General features: G+C 40.6%; 1 protein-coding gene across 17 annotated transcripts in view; it reads right to left on the bottom strand.

Moving 5' to 3' along the window:
- SULF1 (sulfatase 1) overlaps positions 1–19,811 on the bottom strand; it is a 191,405-nt gene that overhangs the window by 32,889 nt on the left and 138,705 nt on the right. For all 17 annotated transcript variants that reach the window (XM_054561719.2, XM_054561716.2, XM_009243852.4 and 14 more), the window contains 4 exons: positions 4,914–5,130; positions 1,992–2,241; positions 547–643; positions 7–101 (listed from right to left, as the gene is read on the bottom strand). In XM_054561719.2, the coding sequence (XP_054417694.2) occupies positions 7–101; positions 547–643; positions 1,992–2,241; positions 4,914–5,130 (659 nt within the window). The remainder of the gene's footprint in view (positions 1–6; positions 102–546; positions 644–1,991; positions 2,242–4,913; positions 5,131–19,811) is intronic.

Here is a 19,811-nt window from a genome sequence, read left to right as displayed (position 1 = left end):
GCTCACCTTTGTTTACTGCAGCTGCATTCCTCAGGCTTCCTTCTCTTCAGATGTCCTCTCACTTCTCTTAAATTCTTAATTTTATCTTGCAGAGCTTCAATCTGGAAAACATGTTTTCAAGCAATTACATATTAAGATCAGGATTTTCTTTACAAAGTACTTTTCTTTTCACCTTGTTTTCTCTGTTCTGTAATGATAGCTATTCATCTGAGATGATACTTAACATAGAAACAAACTGAGCATAGAATATGTCTATAACCCATGTGTTATAGATAAACATTAGCAGATTCCTCTTTTTTAACTGAATCATTTTCTCACAGAGATTTCAAAAGACCATTGAGTCAGTTCCCAGTGTCTTCTCATACTCTATATTGTTTTCAGTAGGACTATCATTAAATCACTGGAGAAAGACAAATAACTTTTTTTGTATTTTTTCACATAATTATAGATGATGTGTATCTATGGTATGTCCCACCAGACACAGCAGGGCTGGTAGGCCGAGTTTGAGTTTGGAATATATCTGACAGTCACGTAGCCATGGCTGACCTCTTTGTCAATGTATGCCTTATGGTCCTTCCATGCTCTGGCTGATTGGTACAGTTCTCTCTCACAATGGATAGTGTCATTGGGAAGAATAAAACACCTGCAAAACAAACCAAAACCATGTGAAATAGGTTTATATTCTAATAGTAGAAAACACTAAAGATAGCAAAGAGAACTTTATATCCTCAAAATCCTTAATGTTGATACATGCAGTAACCGTTGAGCTGATCCAAGACCAGCATCAATGGGAATATGTTCTAGCCACCAGTGAGGACAAAATGTCACATGGGTGGATGGTGTCACAGCTCTGTGACTAAGATCATCCCTACAACCACTTTTCAAGGCAGTTCTCAATACTCACACTCCCATGAAAAGGATACCACCAAAAAAAATCAAGTTCAAATAGACATAGAACAAAAGGGACCTTTCACATCATAATGCAAATGGCTTGTTTGAAGAAAAGCAGATTCAGAAGGGGAGTATTCATTCCACTCATTTTGTTAAAAAGAGAGTGCCTTAAGTACCCCACTGAGTTTTGAAGTAAAGAAACAACCCCAGGGATAGACAGCAGGTGGGATATGGGGTTAATCAATAATGTAAGAGAAATGCATTCTGGTCTAAACCCCTTAGTATATAACTGTATCAACTTCAGGCACCAGGAGACCAGAGCCTCAGAGATAAAAATCCTGGCAGAGCATACAGTGCCCCATCTCCTTAAAGTGATACAATTAGGGAGAGAAAACAAAGATTTTGCTAATAAATTCAGAAAGAAAACATTTCCTAATCAAGAGAGTAAGTAGACTTTGGAAGGAGCCAAAGAACAAAGTGAGCTCCTTAAACCTATGAGGGAATCATCTCCCTTCCGTGTCTCCTTGACTTCCAGGGCCCTCTCTGTGATTCGGGACTGGTTAGATGTTTGTACATCTTACATCCATTCGTAACCTACATCATCTTTCTGGAAGTGTTTCTGGGACTCACTGTCCTCCCTTGGACTGTGTTTCGTTTCTGAGGCTGTGACTACACAACTGCTCCAAGTGACAGTGATCGTGTAATATGGAAGAATTTCCAGCCTCTGAAATTGTTTCCATCTGTTTTCTAGATGCCTGTGAAGGTAACTGCTTAGGCTCATGAACTCCATGCCTGCTAAGTCAAGATGTGGCGGAATTACTCTGGCTGGATTCCTAGCTGATCAGCCTTAATGTGAATTACTCTGGCTGGGTTCCTAGCTGATCAGTCTTAATGTGAAATCAAACCCAAAGCACGTGTCCAAGCCTATGATTGCGTGGACTCATTGTTTCTTTAACCCCCAGTTGCTACGTAGGCCAGCCCTCAGGCACCATATTGCCAAGTGATACTGCTTTTTTGCCAAGTGCAAAATGGTGATAATATGGTGTGTTGTGGTGGTAATTCTGAAAATCAACCCTAGTGAACAAATAAAGCCTTCTTACTTGTGTGTCACTCGGACAGTGGTAGGTGGGCCCACGGCATTGCTATCTGCCAGCATCCCGCTCCTGTTTCCACCACTGGAAGCCTGGAGATCTCTTGGCCCCTTGTGGCCTTCATCATGACGCTTAGCAATGTTTCTTGGTTGCAACACTTGCAATTCCTCTTCTTCCAGATTTATGTCATATATTTCACCTTCAAATTCGACGGACAAGGAACGTGTCTGCCGAGTATGGACAAATCTGGGCTTGTACTCTAGAAGTAAGGGAAGATACATTACTATGGATGTCCTGATGTAGCTTACAAGGGAAGAAAGTGATCACCTGGTCCAGAAGGGATCCTGGAGAGGAGAAAGCAGTCCATGCTGCATTGCTGAGTGGCATCGTGGTGCCTGCAATTCATGGTAGCAGAGGTTGTCCTGGTAGTGCCATTCCCTGGCAGTGTGATGGATGACACACTTCTCTGGGCCTCCAGCCCTTCATCCATCAAGTAAGGGGGTTAGTCCAGGTGATTTCTAGGATCCTTTTTATTCATGGCAGGCTGTGAACTTCTACATTTGGTTTTCAACGTGAACTGCTCAGGCTATTTTTTTGGATAAAACCATATTCCCAATTATGGTGTTAGTAATAATGACTATCCTTTATTGAGCTTTTGCGATGTATTATATACTTCATATTTATCTCTAATCCGGAGTCTTGAACAGGTATTATTATAAAAACCCTTACATACAAAAACATCAGATTGTCAATACAGGTTCATCCTTATTTTATGGATGAGAAAACTGAAGTTTTGAATGTCACATACATTTTGCAAGGTTATGGAGCTAGGACTATAATCTCTCAGACTATGAGGTCTTACCACTACATTGGGCTGCTTTTTCAAAGAGGCAAATGCTCTAGACAACTTCTATTTGTACAAATAGTAGAGGATTACTCTAAGAGGAATTAAATTCTGTTAACGCTTTCATCAGCCAACTCACTTTTATACTTGGCCGAGGAGGGTTAAGGCAGGGGGTGGGCGGGCAGGGATGGGGAGAGGGCAGCATGCTTTCTGGTGACTATGGAACCTTTTCAAGAGCTCATGTGTACCAGATAAGAACTTTAACGTGCAAATACTGGATGCTCTTAGCTCTGTAGAGGCATATTCATCTGGCCTTATCTCTCTAGCCTGCTGCTAACATAGAAAGAAGGGGGGCATACTGGCTGCGGAATCAGAATTGTCATGCTTCTGAGACACCTCTCAGATGAATCCTGCAGTTTCCAGATCAGGGAGCAACCTCTGTGACAGTAGAGGGGGTCAATAAGAGTGCTTATGAGTTCCATCCTTGCAGAAAGGGTGAAAACCGACTCTTGCTCTCAAATACACAAGATTCCATACAGTTTGAGAGAGCTGCCCTAGACTTGTGTTTGTGCCTAATACTGAAAAATCAATGTGCCTTATGCCCAGTGCCTGGGAAACAAGGTTGAACTTTCTGGAAGAGAAGAGGGCACTCCTACTTCTTCTAAACTGAATGTTGCTAATCAGCTTCTGATAAAAGAGCATGTCGGGGTCCTTGTCCCTTATTAATTTTTTTTTTTTTTTTGAGACGGAGTCTCGCTCTGTCATCCAGGCTGGAGCGCAGTGGTGCGATCTCGGCTCACTGCCACCTCTGCATCTCAGGTTCAAGCAATTCTCCTGCCTCAGCTTCCCGAGAAGTAGCTGGGATTACAGGCGTGTGCCACCATGCCCAGCTAATTTTTTTGTAACTTTAGTAGAGATGGGGTTTCACCAGTTTGGTCAGGCTGGTCTGGAACCCCTGACCTCAAATGATCTGTCTGCCTCAGCCTCCCAAAGTGATGGGATTACAGGTGTGAGTCACCGCGCCTGGCCTTATTGATTTTCAGAAATTTGATATCTTCGTGTGAGTTATTAGACCTGGAATTTTTCTCTTAGGGAAGAAAAAAAGTCTCCCAAATCAAAGATTCTTAGTATTTTGCCTTACGGATTCCTTTAAAATTTGTTAAAAATTGTTGACGTGGAAACAAATGTCCATATACACATGGAAAACACTTAACAATTTTGGATGAGATATCAGGGCAAATGGCCCTAAAGCCCATATTGTGGAGTCTACAATAAAAATGCCTGTTCTCAGGGCTTCCATTGTTCTAGTGTATGATTTGATTTCCAAATCTTTGACATAGAATTTAATTTACTTAAATTGCCTCTTTCCTAACCGTATAGAAAGAAATCACCATAAAAATTGAGTCATTTTCCATGTTACTCCACTAGGTGGTACTAGATTCATTCTTTCGTGGAGGGTGTCAGCCCGTGGATTTTCACATTTATATAATCACAGGTTTCTTATAGCTATTAAGAAAATGCTAGGAAGTGTTTTTCATACTGAATGCAACTTGCAACTAGTTTGTCCCTGCCAGTCAACGAGATCCAACGATTTGACAGAATTAAAACATATATATATTGTCCTAAAACAGAGATTAAAATACAGCCTTAAAAAAGTGTTTATGCTTTTCCTCTTAAAAGTAAATGCATACACACTGAAACCTTGTATTTACTATTTTTTAAAAGAAACTTCAGGCAGACAAATCAGAAGATGTTGGCATTACGATAAAATAAAATGGACTTAAACCATATCCTTTACCTTTTGGGATAACCATTTTATAAACTCTTTTATGTGTGCATATGTTTTGCATCTGGTGCTTTTATGAACTATATTTTCATTCTATGCTTAAGTGAAAATGTTTACAAAGCAAAATGTCACATTAATCTTAGCAGCTTTCTTATTTTAAATAGATCAGTGATGTGCTTTTAGCCTAAAAATGATGCATTGATAATATCTAAAATGTAGAAGGAGCAACCCTTTCGTCTCTCTATTGTTTATTCCCACAGGCCTAGGCCACCATCGAGATGGTCACAAAAGCATGGCTTACTTGGAGTCCCCTGGTTTCTCAAGAATTGCCGTTGACTCTTTCTTTGGCTTCTGCTGGCACGGTAACCAGACTCCCTACAACTGCACTCTTTGTCTTTGTCATGGAAGCCGCGAGCGTAGAGGTTCCGCGTGCTCTGCCGGACTGTGAGCAGGTCACTGGGTCCTTTACACTTGTGAATTCGAAGCTTGCCAGATGTATCCTCAATGCATTGCCACTTCTGCAAAAGCCAACGTGAAAGCAGTTTACCGATTGTGCTCCAGGTGTTATTTATTAAGAGCTGCTGCCTTAGTTTTTTTCTTTTTTCTTTTTTTTTTAGAAGCACTGGCAATATGATTAAGGAGAGTGAGTGAAGAAAGGCAAGCTTTTAAGTGACTCTGCAATAACTCAACTCTCAGTTATTTCTTTCACTGTAGGCAAATACAGATGACAATGAAATCATTGGAAATCAAACTACCTCAATGACACTAGAGCCAAAAACTGATATATGAATCCTTAGCACGCAGACTAAACAGTCTTGAATGAAACATGTAAAAGCCGTTAGTTCACCAAGACACACGGTGCAGCTGTCAGGACTGCTTTCACCAGACCCCTCCTGCTCTGGAAAAACAAACTTGGCTGCTTTGTTCTCCGCTCCTGAATTTCTAATGTGAGCCAGGGAAGAGTGGCACATGAAGAAGACAGAGACGAGTTTAATTGGAGCCCATCACGGGGCGAGCCAACTCTCATATACCCCAGACATTAGCAAACTTGTCAGGCTTTCTTTTGTGTCTTTTCTTATTCTTCTAAGAACATTGTGATATGGACAGGAGACAGGGAAACACTGGGTAGAAGAAGGTAGTTTCCTGGCAAAGGCCTCACCTTCAAGCCCGGGAACCTACAGCCCTAAATGGGGACAGGGATTCCTGTTTTTGCACCCCAAAAGTTGTTTTTGGCCTGCCATGCCACCTATCCTGTGCCCATATAAACCCTGAAACCCAGGCTCCAGAAGCAGACAAGGAGATGAGGAGACAAGCAGACGAATGGTGGAACAAGGTGGCAGAGAAAGACAGAAGAGGAGGAACATCTGAACACTGAGAGGAGCTTGGCTAGGGATGGTCAGACAGGAGTATAGCCATCCAGCAGCCAAACTGGGGAAGATCATCTTCCCACTCCATCCCCGCTTCTGGCTCCCCATCTGTCCCACTGAGAGCCACCTCCACCACTCAGTAAAACCCTGCATTCATCCTTCAAGCCCGTGCGTGACCTGATTCTTCCAGGAGCTAGGCAAGAGCTTGGGATACGGAAAGCTGTCATATTGGCCCTCTGCCCTTGTCAAAAGGCAGAGGGTCCATTGAACTGGTTAACAAGCTGTCTGCAGATGGCAAGGCTAAAAGGGCATTGTAACACTGGGGCCGTCGGCTCCCGCCCCTAGATACTACTGCAGGGCTGGAGCCCAAAGGACTCGCCCTGGTTCCTGTACCTGCCCATCTGCGTGCTCCCCCTCTCATCAGGGGTTTCAGCAGTGGTGGTGACCAAGCAGGCGTGCCACACCCCTGTTGCACATCCTGTGAAAGGGATCAGGGAACTCTGCAGTTTCAACTGCACACTCAGCAGAGAGTGGGCATGCTGCTATGTGAGACAGAGTTCACTTCCCAACAGACACATACGGGGAGCTTGCACTGACTTTTCTAGACTGAGCCTTCTAATACACCTGCCACAGATGCTGCAGGCTTACATCCGAGTAAATATGACACTGCCTCCGGACTAAGGGTCCTTGCACTTAACTGAATCTCAACCTGGCTGAAATAATAGCTCTTCACCCTGGGGGTCGTTTCCTGGGATCCTCCACATCTTACTTAAAGACTGAATAACTTCTTTTACATTTTATTTTCCCCCTTCTCCCTACAAAATTAATTTGGGAGGCAGGAAGAATATTTAATTTTAAGTTGGACACAGTTGTCACAGAGTTAAAATATAGTGTCATCAAACTTTTGTCTTTTTTCCTTTCCATATAGGTCTATCAGTTGTGTACTATTATCTACTGAAACTTTTCTTTATCCTTTATTATTTTTGTTCATATCTATTTAAAGAGTGAGAAACTCTTCTTTAAATGGGTGCATTTCTAAACTGTGGACAGCTCAATACTATCTGCACTGTAAAATTATGTTTTTTTGTGCCACGTATATTTTCAAATGTATTCAAATAAATAATTATTAAATAAAAGATGTTCTTTCATGCATTATTTAAAAGGATCTCATGCCTCTCTCTTGTACCAGTACCATATTTGGAGTGATATCTTGGTTGCAAAGTGTCCTACTGCAAGGTAAAGTTTGGCCAAAGGTCCCAGATGGCTTTGCCGATAACTGACACTCGTGTACAAAATGACATGCAATTATTCATGATGAACCAAGATGCAGAGCCATGGTTTGTTTTCTCTTAAGGGAGTTGTATGTCTTCAATATGTGTTGAATTATCAGAGCTGCTTTTTGGTTTCTACTTTATAATCCCCATATCCTAGAGATACAGGACTTCTTCTATGATTTTGCTTTAGCCCCCTATACTCTTGGTACTACTGAATTTGGTTGTTTCAAGCCATATCAGGGTACAACCTTTTTTTGTGGATTGGCTAGGATGTCTTGAATGTTTAACATCTTCATCCAGAGAAGCAGGAGCTCAAGGGACAGACAGGCAACTAACGAGTCATCCCTCAGCATCCACTGAGAATTGGGTCCAGGATGCCCTGCAGAAACCCAAATCCACGAATGCTCAAGCCCCTGATATAAAATGTAGTATTTCCATATAACCTACATACATACTCTTGTATACTTTATCTCTACATTACCTGTAATACCTAATATAATGTAAATGCTATGTAATTAGTAGTTATTCTGTATTGTTCAGGGAATAATCACAGGAAAAAAAGTTTATGCAGGTTCAATACAGACGAAATCATCTTTTCTTTTTCCATTCTTTCAGTCTGCAGTTGGTTGAACCCACAGATGTAGAACCCATGGATACAGAGGGTGGATTTTACTTAAAAGCCGCAAAAAGGCAACACAAACAAGAACAGCCTAAGGACTAAGTTAGAGATGATTTAACTTAAAAATTGTGAAGTCAACTTAATTAAACACAGGAAGTTAGGTAAAATGAGTGGTTCTCAAATTTGGCTGGACACAGGGACTTTCAGAAGCTCCCCAGATGATTCTAATGTGCAGTTGGAGTTCAGGCCACTGCTTTACAGTAGCAACTGCTTACTGGACAGTTTTGCAGCTGGATTCCACGGGGAAGGCAGGAGGGATATATTTAAGTCTAAGTAGCTCAGATGCATGGGTCTTTGAGAGGGATGTGTGTAATTGGTGGGGGTGGTGTGCGCAAAGGAAGCTGTGTCTAGAAATGTACTGATGTAAGCAGGTCAGAAAATGACTCCAGTTGGATGGATGAATACTATCAGTGCACCTATGCTTTCAGGACTATGTGCTTTATTTAAGTGAAACCTGTTATCCTTGTGCTGTCTCCACAGTTAGTTGATAAGTGACAGAATTTTGGCTTAGCTGAAAACTGCATGCGGCCTGTTCATGATTCTGCCATTTAATGTGGAGGTCAGTGGTTTCCAGGCCTGGGTTTCTGGCACTCACAGACCCAATTATAGCATTCATGGCTATCCAATTAGCTTGAGGATGTGCCATGAAGTTATCAAAAAAGTTCTCAGAGCTGGGTGTGGTGGCTCATACTTATAATCCCAGTACTTTAGGAGGCCAAGGCAGGTAGATTGCTTGAGCCCAGGAGTTCAAGAACAGCCTGGGCAACATGGTGAAACCCTGTCTCTACAAAAAAAAAAAAAAAAAAAAAAAAAAGCATATATAGCTAAGCATGCTGGCACATGCCTTTGGTATATATAGCTAAGCATGCTGGCACATGCCTGTGGTCCCAGCTACTTGGAGGGAGGCTGAGGTGGGAGCATCACTTGAGCCCAGGAGGTCGGGGCTGCAGTGAGCTGAGATCATGCCATCATGCCACTGCACTACAGCCTGGGCTCAGAAACTGACAGAAAACTCCATTAACATATAACTATATGCTATATAGAATTATTGCTGGGGAAAGTGTTGCCAAAATAAATAACTTTTCATAACTTCGCAAAGTTTGGGAATTAGTAGCATTTGAGTGTCTGTCTGTATGTATATCTGTCTTAAATCCAAATGGTTTAAGGCTTATCCATCTACCTGGATGATCTCTGCCTTTAGCATTTAAAAACAAAGAGTTGACTGCTTAATGACTAGAGAAGAAAAATAATCGGCTAGTGAATTCACAATGCACAGCCAAGTGGAAGCATAAGAGGTGCTCCATCTTCTATCAGACAGGAAAATATGGCTAATTTTATTCTTGAGGCCAGGTGTGGTGGCTCACGCCTGTAATCCCAGCACTTTGGGAGGCCAAGGAGGGTGGATTGTCTGAGGTCAGGGGTTCAAGACTAGCCTGGCCAGTGTGGCAAAACCCTATCTCTACTGAAAATAGAGAGAGAAAAAAAAAAAAAGGCCGGGCACAGTAGCTCAAGCCTGTAATTTCAGCACTTTGGGAGGCCGAGGCAGGTGAATTGCCTGAAGACAGGAGTTCAAGACCAGCCTGGACAACATGGTGAAACCCCGTCTCTACTAAAAATACAAAAATTAGCTGGGCATGGTGGCACAAGCCTATAGTCCCAGCTACTTGGGAGGCTGAGGCAGGAGAATCGCTTGAACCTGGGAGGCGGAGGTTGCCATGAGCCGAGATCATGCCACTGCACTCCAGGCTGGGTGACAGAGCAAGACTCTGTTTCCAAAAACAAACAAACAAAAAACAAACAAACAAAAATTAGCCAGGTGGCGGCACATGCCTATAGTCCCAGCTATTTAGGAGGCTGAGGCAGGAGAATGGCTTGAACCTGAGAGGCAGAGTTTGCAGTGAGCCGAGATTGAGCCACTGCACTCCAGCCTGGGTGACAGAGCAAGACTCCATCTCAAAAAAAAAAAAAAAAAAAAAAAAAAAAAAAAAAAATATATATATATATATATATATATATATATTCTTGAAAAATAATGGCCTAAAGTCTTTTTGTGGATCCAGTTTATATCAACTTTAGTACAAATACTAATTTTTAAAGCGCATGACTATAGTGAAAACCTGTGGTTTTTATAATCATAATGCATTCAAAGAATTCTGCCTATTTTGTTTGTTTTTGCCCTGGAGGAGCTGAGGGTACAAGTAGATTCCTGTAGAACACAAAGGTGTAGGCCGAAGTTTTAGTGACTTAGGCTATTTGGAATCCTAGTTGAATTTCCCATTAGCCAAATTCCTTGTTGGTTTCCTATGGGATAGAGATGAAGGGAAAAGGTGTTTCCTTCCTGAAGACTTGAATTTAACCACACTGGATGTCTGGCACTGTCCTTGGCTATGATGATGTATCATACGAAATCAAATATACATACATATATGCACATATGTCTACACACGTGCATATAAACATATATCCCTACATACTACATATATACATATATCTACACACATACTTGGATAAAGCAAGAGCCATGAACAAAAATGTCAATTATTTTTTCTACCATGGACCCCTTGAAAAAGTCATAGACCCTGCTAGATAAAGTAATTAACTAGAGGCTTTGAAAATCTTCCTACTGGCAAGCATACCAGGAATTTTAATGAAATGTAATTACCACACATTGCCACAGCCATTTTAGAACTCGATATCATGACAATTTTTACGACTGCACAATAAAACCTTGAAATAGCTGCAACTAAAGTGGCGATCTTAGAGAGTTTATAGAGGGAGGCAGAAAAAGAGAATTTTTAAAAGAATTGCTCTGAAACTCATGCAGCAAGCCATTTAAATAGTCAAAATAATGAGAAGAGATGGTTTTTGCACTGCAGGAGAGTTTCAGGAATCAGATGAAAGCCTGAGCTCAGGTGAGACACCTGCTAATGGGATGTGTGGAGTCAGCCTCAGAAATGAGCTTTGTTCAACAAGTGCCCTTGCAGAAACACAGCTGTCACACTGTCTTGCTATTATCTATGCCCTTGAAGTTTATCAGTAAATCAGTTAATTGCCAAATCTGATTGTCTCCATCTTCACTGATGGTTCATTCCTTCTGCAAATTCTTTTCCTGTTTTCTTCAACTACATTATTTCCGTTCTCCTTCTGTCTGATTTATCAGTCTGTGCCAATAATTTAGCACACAGTCATTCCACAAATATTTCTGCACACCAACTATGGGTGAGGTGCTAGATAAAACTATTTAAATAATTTCTTCAGTTGTTATAATTTTCTTTTAGCCTTTCCAACTATGCTGCAAGTTGGAATTAAGGGCAAGGGCCATGTCTCATATTCCTGAGTCATTCCCAGAAGTTATCTCAGCACAGAATCACTCGGTTAGGTAATTATGTGTTAGTGTTTTAGATTGATTATATCTGCCTGTATATAAATAACACCTGATGAAGAAGAGAAGGCTGGCAATTTTGTTATGAGGATACAAATAGTGTGCAGCTAGTTTGGTGGAATCAAATCTAATGAGAAATATGTCAAATGCCTTTCAAACAATTTCATTCATCATCATCTTGACTACCATGATTATGATCATTTATTTAACTCTTGCTTGATAACAGGTACTGCTCTAGAGCACTCTTTATGAATTTTTCATTTAATCCTCACTACAACCCAGAGTGCTGTCACAAGTTGTTAACTGAAATAGGATTTCGTAGTAGTGAATATTACCTATATTCTGTCTTGGACTTGGAATGGTGTTTTTTACTCATCAGTGTGGCTTAAAGGAAAAAGTCCGGATTTGCAAGCTCAAAAAGCCTGGATTTGAACACCAGCTCTATCACACGGCTATGTGGCCCTGAGCAAGTAAGCTATGCCACATTAGCCTTTGCAGAGTCATGAGCATTAGCAATAACACACGGGAAGAACTCAGCACGTGACAGGCACTCAACAAAAGCAGCTGCTATTATTATTATTATTACACACATACACCCACACACGGTTTATTACTTAAAGAATGTGATCTAATGTGTACTTGATAAGAGGTAGTCATTTTTAATGGAGATGAGTATTGGGTTGGGATTCAAAGACCTTAATTTTAATTTTTGTTTTGCTGCTAACTCTATGGCTTTGAGCAAATTGCAGAATCTCTTTGTTCTTCTGGATTCCACATCCAATAAAATAACACCTGCTCCTCCTGGCTTCATGGATAGTCATGAGAATAGATTGAGTGTTTTGAAGTTCTAAGGGAAAGATGTACTATATGAACCTAGAGCAGTATTATAATTGGCCTTTAAAAGGTTTATCCAATCCTGGGCAAGCTCATGTTTTCTGGTGGTAAACTGTACAAAATAATTATTATTTAGTGAGAGAGACAGAAGCTTTGAGTCACCCAGATCTTGGTTTGAACTCAGGTTTGTCATTCTTCTAGCTGTGTGACTTTGGTCAAGTTATTTTCCCATCTGAGCTTCAGTCTCTTCATATCTAAAATGGGCATAATATGTACCTCATAGAACAGTTTTCCATGTGAAATACTTAGTGCAATATTAGATGACCTCTGGTTGCTTTTCCTTCCTGAAGTATCCGCTAAATAATCATTATAATTTCTGCATTTTGAATTGCAAATATTTCTCAGATTGGTTAAGGATGTTGTTCTCTGTTCTTACTTATGCCTACTTATGTCCATTTTCATGAGTAAGAAACAAAAAAAAAACCCCAAAAATTGGCTACACCAAAACAATATTAAGCAAAAAAACCCAAATCTGTAGGCATCACATTACCTGACTTCTAATTATACTACAAGCCTATAATTACCAAAACAGCATGGTACTGGCATAAAAACAGGCACATAGAATGGAACAGAATAGAGAACCCAGAAATAAAGCCAAATACTTACCACCAACTGATCTTCGACAAAGCTAACAAAAACATAAATTGGGGTAAGGACACCCTATTCAATAAATGGTGCTGGGAAAACTGGCAAGCCACATGGAGAAAAATGAAACTGGATTCCTATCTCTCACATTATACAAAAATCAACTCAAGATGGATCAAAGACTTACATCTAAGACCCAAAACTATAACAGTTTGAGAAGATAACATTGGAAAAACTCTTCTAGACATTGGCTTAGGCAAAGAACTCATGACTAAGACCCCAAAAGCAAACATAAAAAACCCAAAAATAAATGAATGAGACCTAATTAAACTAAAAAGCTTCTGCGCAGCAGAAGAAATAATCAGCAGAGTAAACAGACAACCCACAGAGTGGGAGAAAATATTCGCAAACTATGCATCCAACAAAGGACTAATATCCAGAATCTACAAAGGAACTAAAACAAATCAGCAAGAAAAAAACAAATAATTCTATCAAAACGTAGGGTAAAGAAATGAATAGACAATTCTCAAAAGAAGATACACAAACAGCCAACAAGCATGAAAAAATACTCAACATCACTACTCATCAAGGAAATGCAAATTAAAACCACAATGAGATACCACCTTATTCCTGCAAGCACGGCTATAATAAAAAGTCAAAACAAAACGAAACAAAACAATAGATGTTGGTGTGAATGTGGCAAAAAGGAACACTTTTGCACTGCTGGTGAGAATGTAAATTAGTGCAACCATTACAGAAAACAGTATGGAGATTCCTTAAATAACTAAGAATGGAACTGCCATTCGATCCAGCAATCCTACTACTACTGGGTATTTACCCAAAGGAAAAGAAGTCATTATATGAAAAGGACACATGCATAGGCATGTTTACAGCAGCACAATTAGCAATTACAAAAATGTGGAACCCAGCCTAAATGCCCATCAACCAAGTGGATAAAGAAAATGTGGTATATATACACCATGGAATACTACTCAGGCATAAAAAGGAACAAAATAATGTATTTTGCAGCAACTTGGATGGAGCTGGAGACCATTATTCTAAGTGAAGTAACTCAGGAATGGAAAACCAAATATTTTATTTTCTCACTTAAAAGTGGGAGCTAAGCTATGAGGATGCAAAGGCATAAGAATGATATAATAAACTTTGGGGACTTGGAGGGGAAGCCTGGGAAGCAGGTGAGGAATAAAAGATTACAAACTGGGTACAGTATACACTGCTTGGGTGATGGGTGCACTAAAATCTCAGAAATCTAACTAAAGAATTTATCCATGTAACCAAAAACCACTTGTATCCCGAAAACTATTGAAATAAAAAGAAAAATGTAAAAAATTGGCTACAACGTTTTCAAAGGTGCATTGCAGTGAAAGCTTAATTTTATACATAAACACACACTAGTTCTTGGTTACCATATGTCTTATGACATGGATTTGGTCATAATTCAGGTCAAATCATGTTTTCTGAAATGTCACAACTGTATAGTAATTTTGTGATAATCTGATTATTATTCATGCCAACATGAACATCATAAAAAAGTTACCTGCATGTGGACATGTGTTTAAAATATTTATCTTAACACTGGGGAATATACAAAGACCATATTCACATCTTTGTCCAAACTGCTACTTAGCTCAAGTCATTGTCAAATTTTCTCTCACAAATATGAAATAATGTTACTTGTGCCAGGAGGATTTATCTCCTGGCCTGTTTTCTTTGAGATGGTGTGAGATGGGAAAGAGAGGGGAGGGAAAACAGAAAGGGAGAAGCAGAAGGAGAGAAATGTTACCTATTATAGATTTTAATCTAGATAATCACTTGTAAAAGTCAACACTGGAATGTTGGAAGATGTATGATTATTGTAATTCCTAGAAAATGAAATTGGTAAACTGATCTTGGCCAATGATTGACAACCAGCATTTGTTGAGTGCTTTCTATGTCCTAGAAATTGTCCCAGATGCTTGATACATTTAATTCATATAATATTTACAACAACCTATGAGGCAAGAACTATTATGATGCCCATTTTACAGATGAAGAAACTGAGGCGGAGTTAGGTTAAGAAACTTGCACATAGTCAAATACCAAGAAAGTGGTATATCCAGGATGTAATCCCAAAGCACCTTGATCAGGATACTGATGAAAAGGAGAATGGTATGAAGGCAGTATGAGTCTTCAGGTGAGCCTTAGGTGAGAAGAGAGAAGTAACAACATCCACGCAAGTGAGAAAGTGGGATTCGCATATAACATTTAAGAAACATAGAGGAGGACCTGACTAGGGTGGGCTGTTAGGAAATGATGGAAAAGAAGACACAGTACGAATTAAGCAGAATAGGGCTGTATTATACAGTTTATGAGTAAAATGCCTATTCTCATGTTTGTCTTTTTTGACTTGTTTAGAACAAATGCATAGAAGCCAAAGATGTAATTAGATGCACAGCTCTTCATACATGAGCTTCAGCGTGGGTTGAAGAGGGAAGGAAGCGAGGTTTAAAGGCTGAGTGGTCCACAATGGACCCATGCAAAGAGGAGAATTCAGTAAGAGGATGGCACTGGGAGCTCAATCCTTCTGGATGTGCCCTCTGGAATCAGGTTAGCCAGGGGAAGATGTCTACGAGCCATGCTGCCATTTTGACCAGAGTTCAGTGAGTTTTGGGAAACAGGTTTGTCTGCTTCTGGAAAACTAACAATTCTAGGAGGATCTCGATGGTAAATATCTTATTATTCATGCTCTGCAGCTGTTCACAAAGGATCAGAAGGATATATGGCCAGAGAGATAAGTTTTGTATAGAAACAAAGATCCATTCTGGAGCTAAACCAGTTTCCACTCAACAAACTACATTCCATTTCCGTTATAATAGCATCAGCTTGCTTGATGCAGGGGTCCTCACAGTTTTTTAAACAAATGTTTGATTTTATATTGATCCAATAGTAGAAAGGCAAACTAAATTGTAAAGATGCTGGAATTCAACAACTCATGAAAAGGACGTGATATTTGCCCTATTAAAACAAAGCAGGCTGCTTTTTTCCACTTAAATGCCAGATAATATGTAAAGTGTATTTCAAAATTGGATGCCCAGGGAATTTCTCTTTTATGTAGCTACTATTTAAGACGTCAATACCTATGTCTAGAAGAAGAAGAAAAACCAACCCATTAATGCTCACTTGACATTTGTGGATCTCAAGCTTGTCTGCACATAGGAATCATCAGGGGAGCTTGGAAAAAACACTGGTACCTGGGTCTCGTACCCAGAGGTTCTGATTTAACTTGCCTGGGTTGGGATTTAAACATAAGCATTTCTAAAGCTGCCCATATGATTCTAATGTGCAGTCAGGGTTGAGAACCACCATGAGTGGCAATTGCCATTCATAGTTTCAAACGGAAAATCTGTCTCGCAATTTTGCAGTGGCAGCATGTTACAGGGAACAAAGTACTCAATGTGAAGTGAAGAGATGCAGGTTTTGGCTTTGGGTTTGTAGCTTTACTTTTCCGGACCTAAATTTCCTTATCAGAAAAATGACATCATTCAACTTAGAAGATTTCTAAGATTCCTTCAAACTTTGATATTCTCTGGTTCTAGGCCTGTGATTCTTAACCTCGTTAAAAAATACAGATTCCTTGGCCTCACTTCCAGACATTTTTAACCTGGTTGGTCTGGGGTGTGCATCAGCATTTATCAAGTGCCACCCAGGTGAGTTTATTTTTTATTTTCTGTTATTTTAGTTTTGTTTTTCTGAGACAGGGTCTCACTCAGTCGCCCAGGCGGGGGTGCAGTGGCACGATCATGGCTCACTGCAGCCTCGACTTCCCAGGCTCAAGCGATTCTCCCACCTCAGCCTCCTGAGTAGCTGGTACTGCAGGCACACACCACCATGCCTGGCTATTTTGTTGTGTGTGGAGATGGTGTCTCCCTAGTTTGCCTAGACTGGTCTAGAACTCCCGGGCTTAGGGGGTTTAGAATTCCTGCCTCAGCCTCCCAAAGTGCTGGGATTATAGGAGTAAGCCACAAGCTGCAGTGCCCGGCCCCAGGTGAGTTTAATGTACCGCCAGCATCGAGCATCACTGCTCTTTGTTCTCTGTGGAACAAACATGCTTTAAGAAAGAGGTTGAGATTTGCCCCTCAGTATGCACATGTGCATGTGTGTGATGGTGTAGGGGGATGGGGAGTGTCCGTACATAAACGTGCCCGGGGGTGTAATGCCCAGCTGAGAGAGCGGTGGGAATTCACACTCTGTCTCATATTAATTCAGGAACGTGGAAGTAATGCAAACACATATGTCCATGTTGTCTTAATTAGTCCCCGCTGGTTATTGTGTTCACATAGTCAAGAAGTGATGCTAAGTCTCTGGGATTCCAGCCCATTTTTATTCTTTTTAAATTTATTTATTTATTTTGAGATGGAGTTTCGCCCTTTTTGCTCAGGCTGGAGTGCAATGGTACAATCTTGACTCACTGCAACCTCTGCCTCCTGGGTTCAAGTGATTCCCCTGTCTCAGCCTCCCAAGTAGCTGGAATTACAGGTGCCCGCCACCATGCCTGGCTAATTTTGTATTTTTAGTAGAGATGGGGTTTCACTATGTCAGCCAGGCTGGTCTGAAACTCCTGACCTCAGATGATCTGCCCACCTCGGGCTCCCAAAGTGTTGGGATTATAGGCATCAGCCACCGTGCCTGGCCTCAGCCCATTTTAATTCTTATTGGCTTCATGGGAATGAAAACAGCAGGTAAGATGGCTTGGAATAATAATAACGCCCAATATGCGCACACTAGAGAAAATTAATCTCAGTCTCACTTTAGTACATTATATGTATAATATCACTTAATCCTCACAAGGGTGAGGTTAATTTTGTCCATTTTAGAGATGGAAAACCTGAGACTCAGGAGAAAGTAAGTGACCTATTTGAGAAGACACAACTAGAAAGTGGTGGTGGCCAATATTCTAACCTCAACCTTTGGATCTCTTTCCTCTGTTGACTTACCTCATGCACCCACATTGACTCCACCAAACAACCTTTAGGTGACCTGGAACAAAGATGTGGTAGGAGGGAGGCATTCACTATCTCTGGGATTAAGAGTGAAGAGAATGGGGCTAGTCATGCTGATTTTCCCTTTGTACCCCATGGAGTGTCGAAACCTGACTGTGTTGCCTTGGAATGAAGGCCATTCACCTTGTTAAGAGGAACAGAAGCAGGGTGCATGCCAGGAAGGACATCGAGAGAGAGCAGATTCCAAGCAGGTCAGTTCTAGCCTCCTCTGCCACCTCAAACCTGAGCAATTCAGTGTCATTATTCTGAATTTTCTTCTTCCTTTTTTAAAGTCAGGGATACTGTCACCAAAAAAAGACAATCTTCAAAGTGGCCAGAAAGAAAGAGCAAAAGGCCAAGATACAAAAAGTCGATAGAACACAACAGAGCTGCCTGGGCATGGAGGCTCACTCCTGTAATCCCAGCACTTTGGGAGGTCAAGGTGGGTGGATCACTTGAGTCCTGGAGTTCCAGATCAGCCTGGGCAACATGGCAAAACCCCATCTCTAAAAAAGCACAAAAATTAGTTGAGCATGGTGGTGTGTGCCTGTAGTCCTAGTTACTCAGGAGGCTGAGGTAGGAGGATCACCTGAGCCCAGGAGGGCGAGGCTGCAGTGAGCCATGATCACGCCACTGCACTCCAGCCTGGGTGACAGAGTAAAACCCTGTCCCAAACAAAACAAAACAACAACACACAACACAGCTATCAGGTTTGACCCACAGATTCAATAACTGCTTTAAAGATTCAGGCTCAAAATTTTCCTGAAGTTCTTAGATTCCTAAGCTATGGTTTGAGGGCTACCAGTAAACACAATCGTGGGTTAGAATAGTGCTTCTCAAACTTTAGGGAGCATCAGAGTCAACTGGAGGACTTGTTAACACACAGATTGCTGGGCTTCACCCCTAAGGGTTCTGATTCAGAAGGTCTACAATAGCCAGAGAATTTGCATTTCTGACAAACTCTCAGGGATGCTGATCCTGCTGGTTTGGGATGAGAGTAACAGTTCACTAGTGCTGTGGATACACTGAAGCTAGAGGCAATCAGAAATACTAAAGAAATTCTACAGAAAGAAATCACCATCAGGGCATAGCCTAATTCTTTGTTCCACGAATTCAGGCCTTTCTAAAAGAGACCATTGCTGACGTTCTCATATATCCACGTAATGGATCTAAATTCAGACTGATTCACAGAGAAATGAAAAAGTGGAAGAAAATTCCAGATATGAAAGCATTTCATGGGGGCCAAAACAAGTTCAAAAAATATGAAAAAGCAAAATTAAGTTTGTAACTTAGTTAGCATTTAGCTCATGAGTGAAAAGCTTGTGCCAAAGTACCATAATCTAGTTTACGCTACATTTGCCCTTTAGGACATATATTAAAATTTTAGGGCAAGCCATATGGAGAGGTTTGTAAAATTATACACTGAAAGGTAGGCAGTGTACCTTATTCCCAAAAGGCTATAATGTTCACCTCTTAGAGCTAAAAGAGTAACAAGATCACCAATTTGCATGAGATATATTTACCACTGAACATTTGCAACTCCTGAATAAAAGTAGTCTATTGAGGCTAGCTCATAAAAATCATCTTAGAGCTACAAAACAATTCTGAGGTTTTATTCATAATAATATTTGGAGCTTTCATAAGAAAGATTTGAAGACTTCAAATTAAAATATAATGAATAGGTCTCAGCTTTTCTCCACTAAACACTTGAAAATTAAGATATACTAGAATGCAGTGAAGGCTTAGTTTTAGCCCTTCCTTCAACAGCTCTCCCTCCCTGTCCTCTTCTATTTCAAAGGGATCCTGTGTACAAGACAACATGAAGAAATGCAGGGTACAAGGATCAAGTTGTTTATTATGGATGTCTATTCAACAAGCTAGATACCATATAATAAGTGTATAATGAGTGGGGCCATTTTAATAATAACTTTGTTACCTACTCATTCCCTGAGCCTGACATCTTGAACTGGTGTTGGTGA

This window comes from Pongo abelii, chromosome 7 (assembly GCF_028885655.2).
Source record: "Pongo abelii isolate AG06213 chromosome 7, NHGRI_mPonAbe1-v2.0_pri, whole genome shotgun sequence".
NCBI lineage: Eukaryota > Metazoa > Chordata > Mammalia > Primates > Hominidae > Pongo > Pongo abelii.
This window is presented reverse-complemented; position numbering and strand designations above follow the sequence as displayed.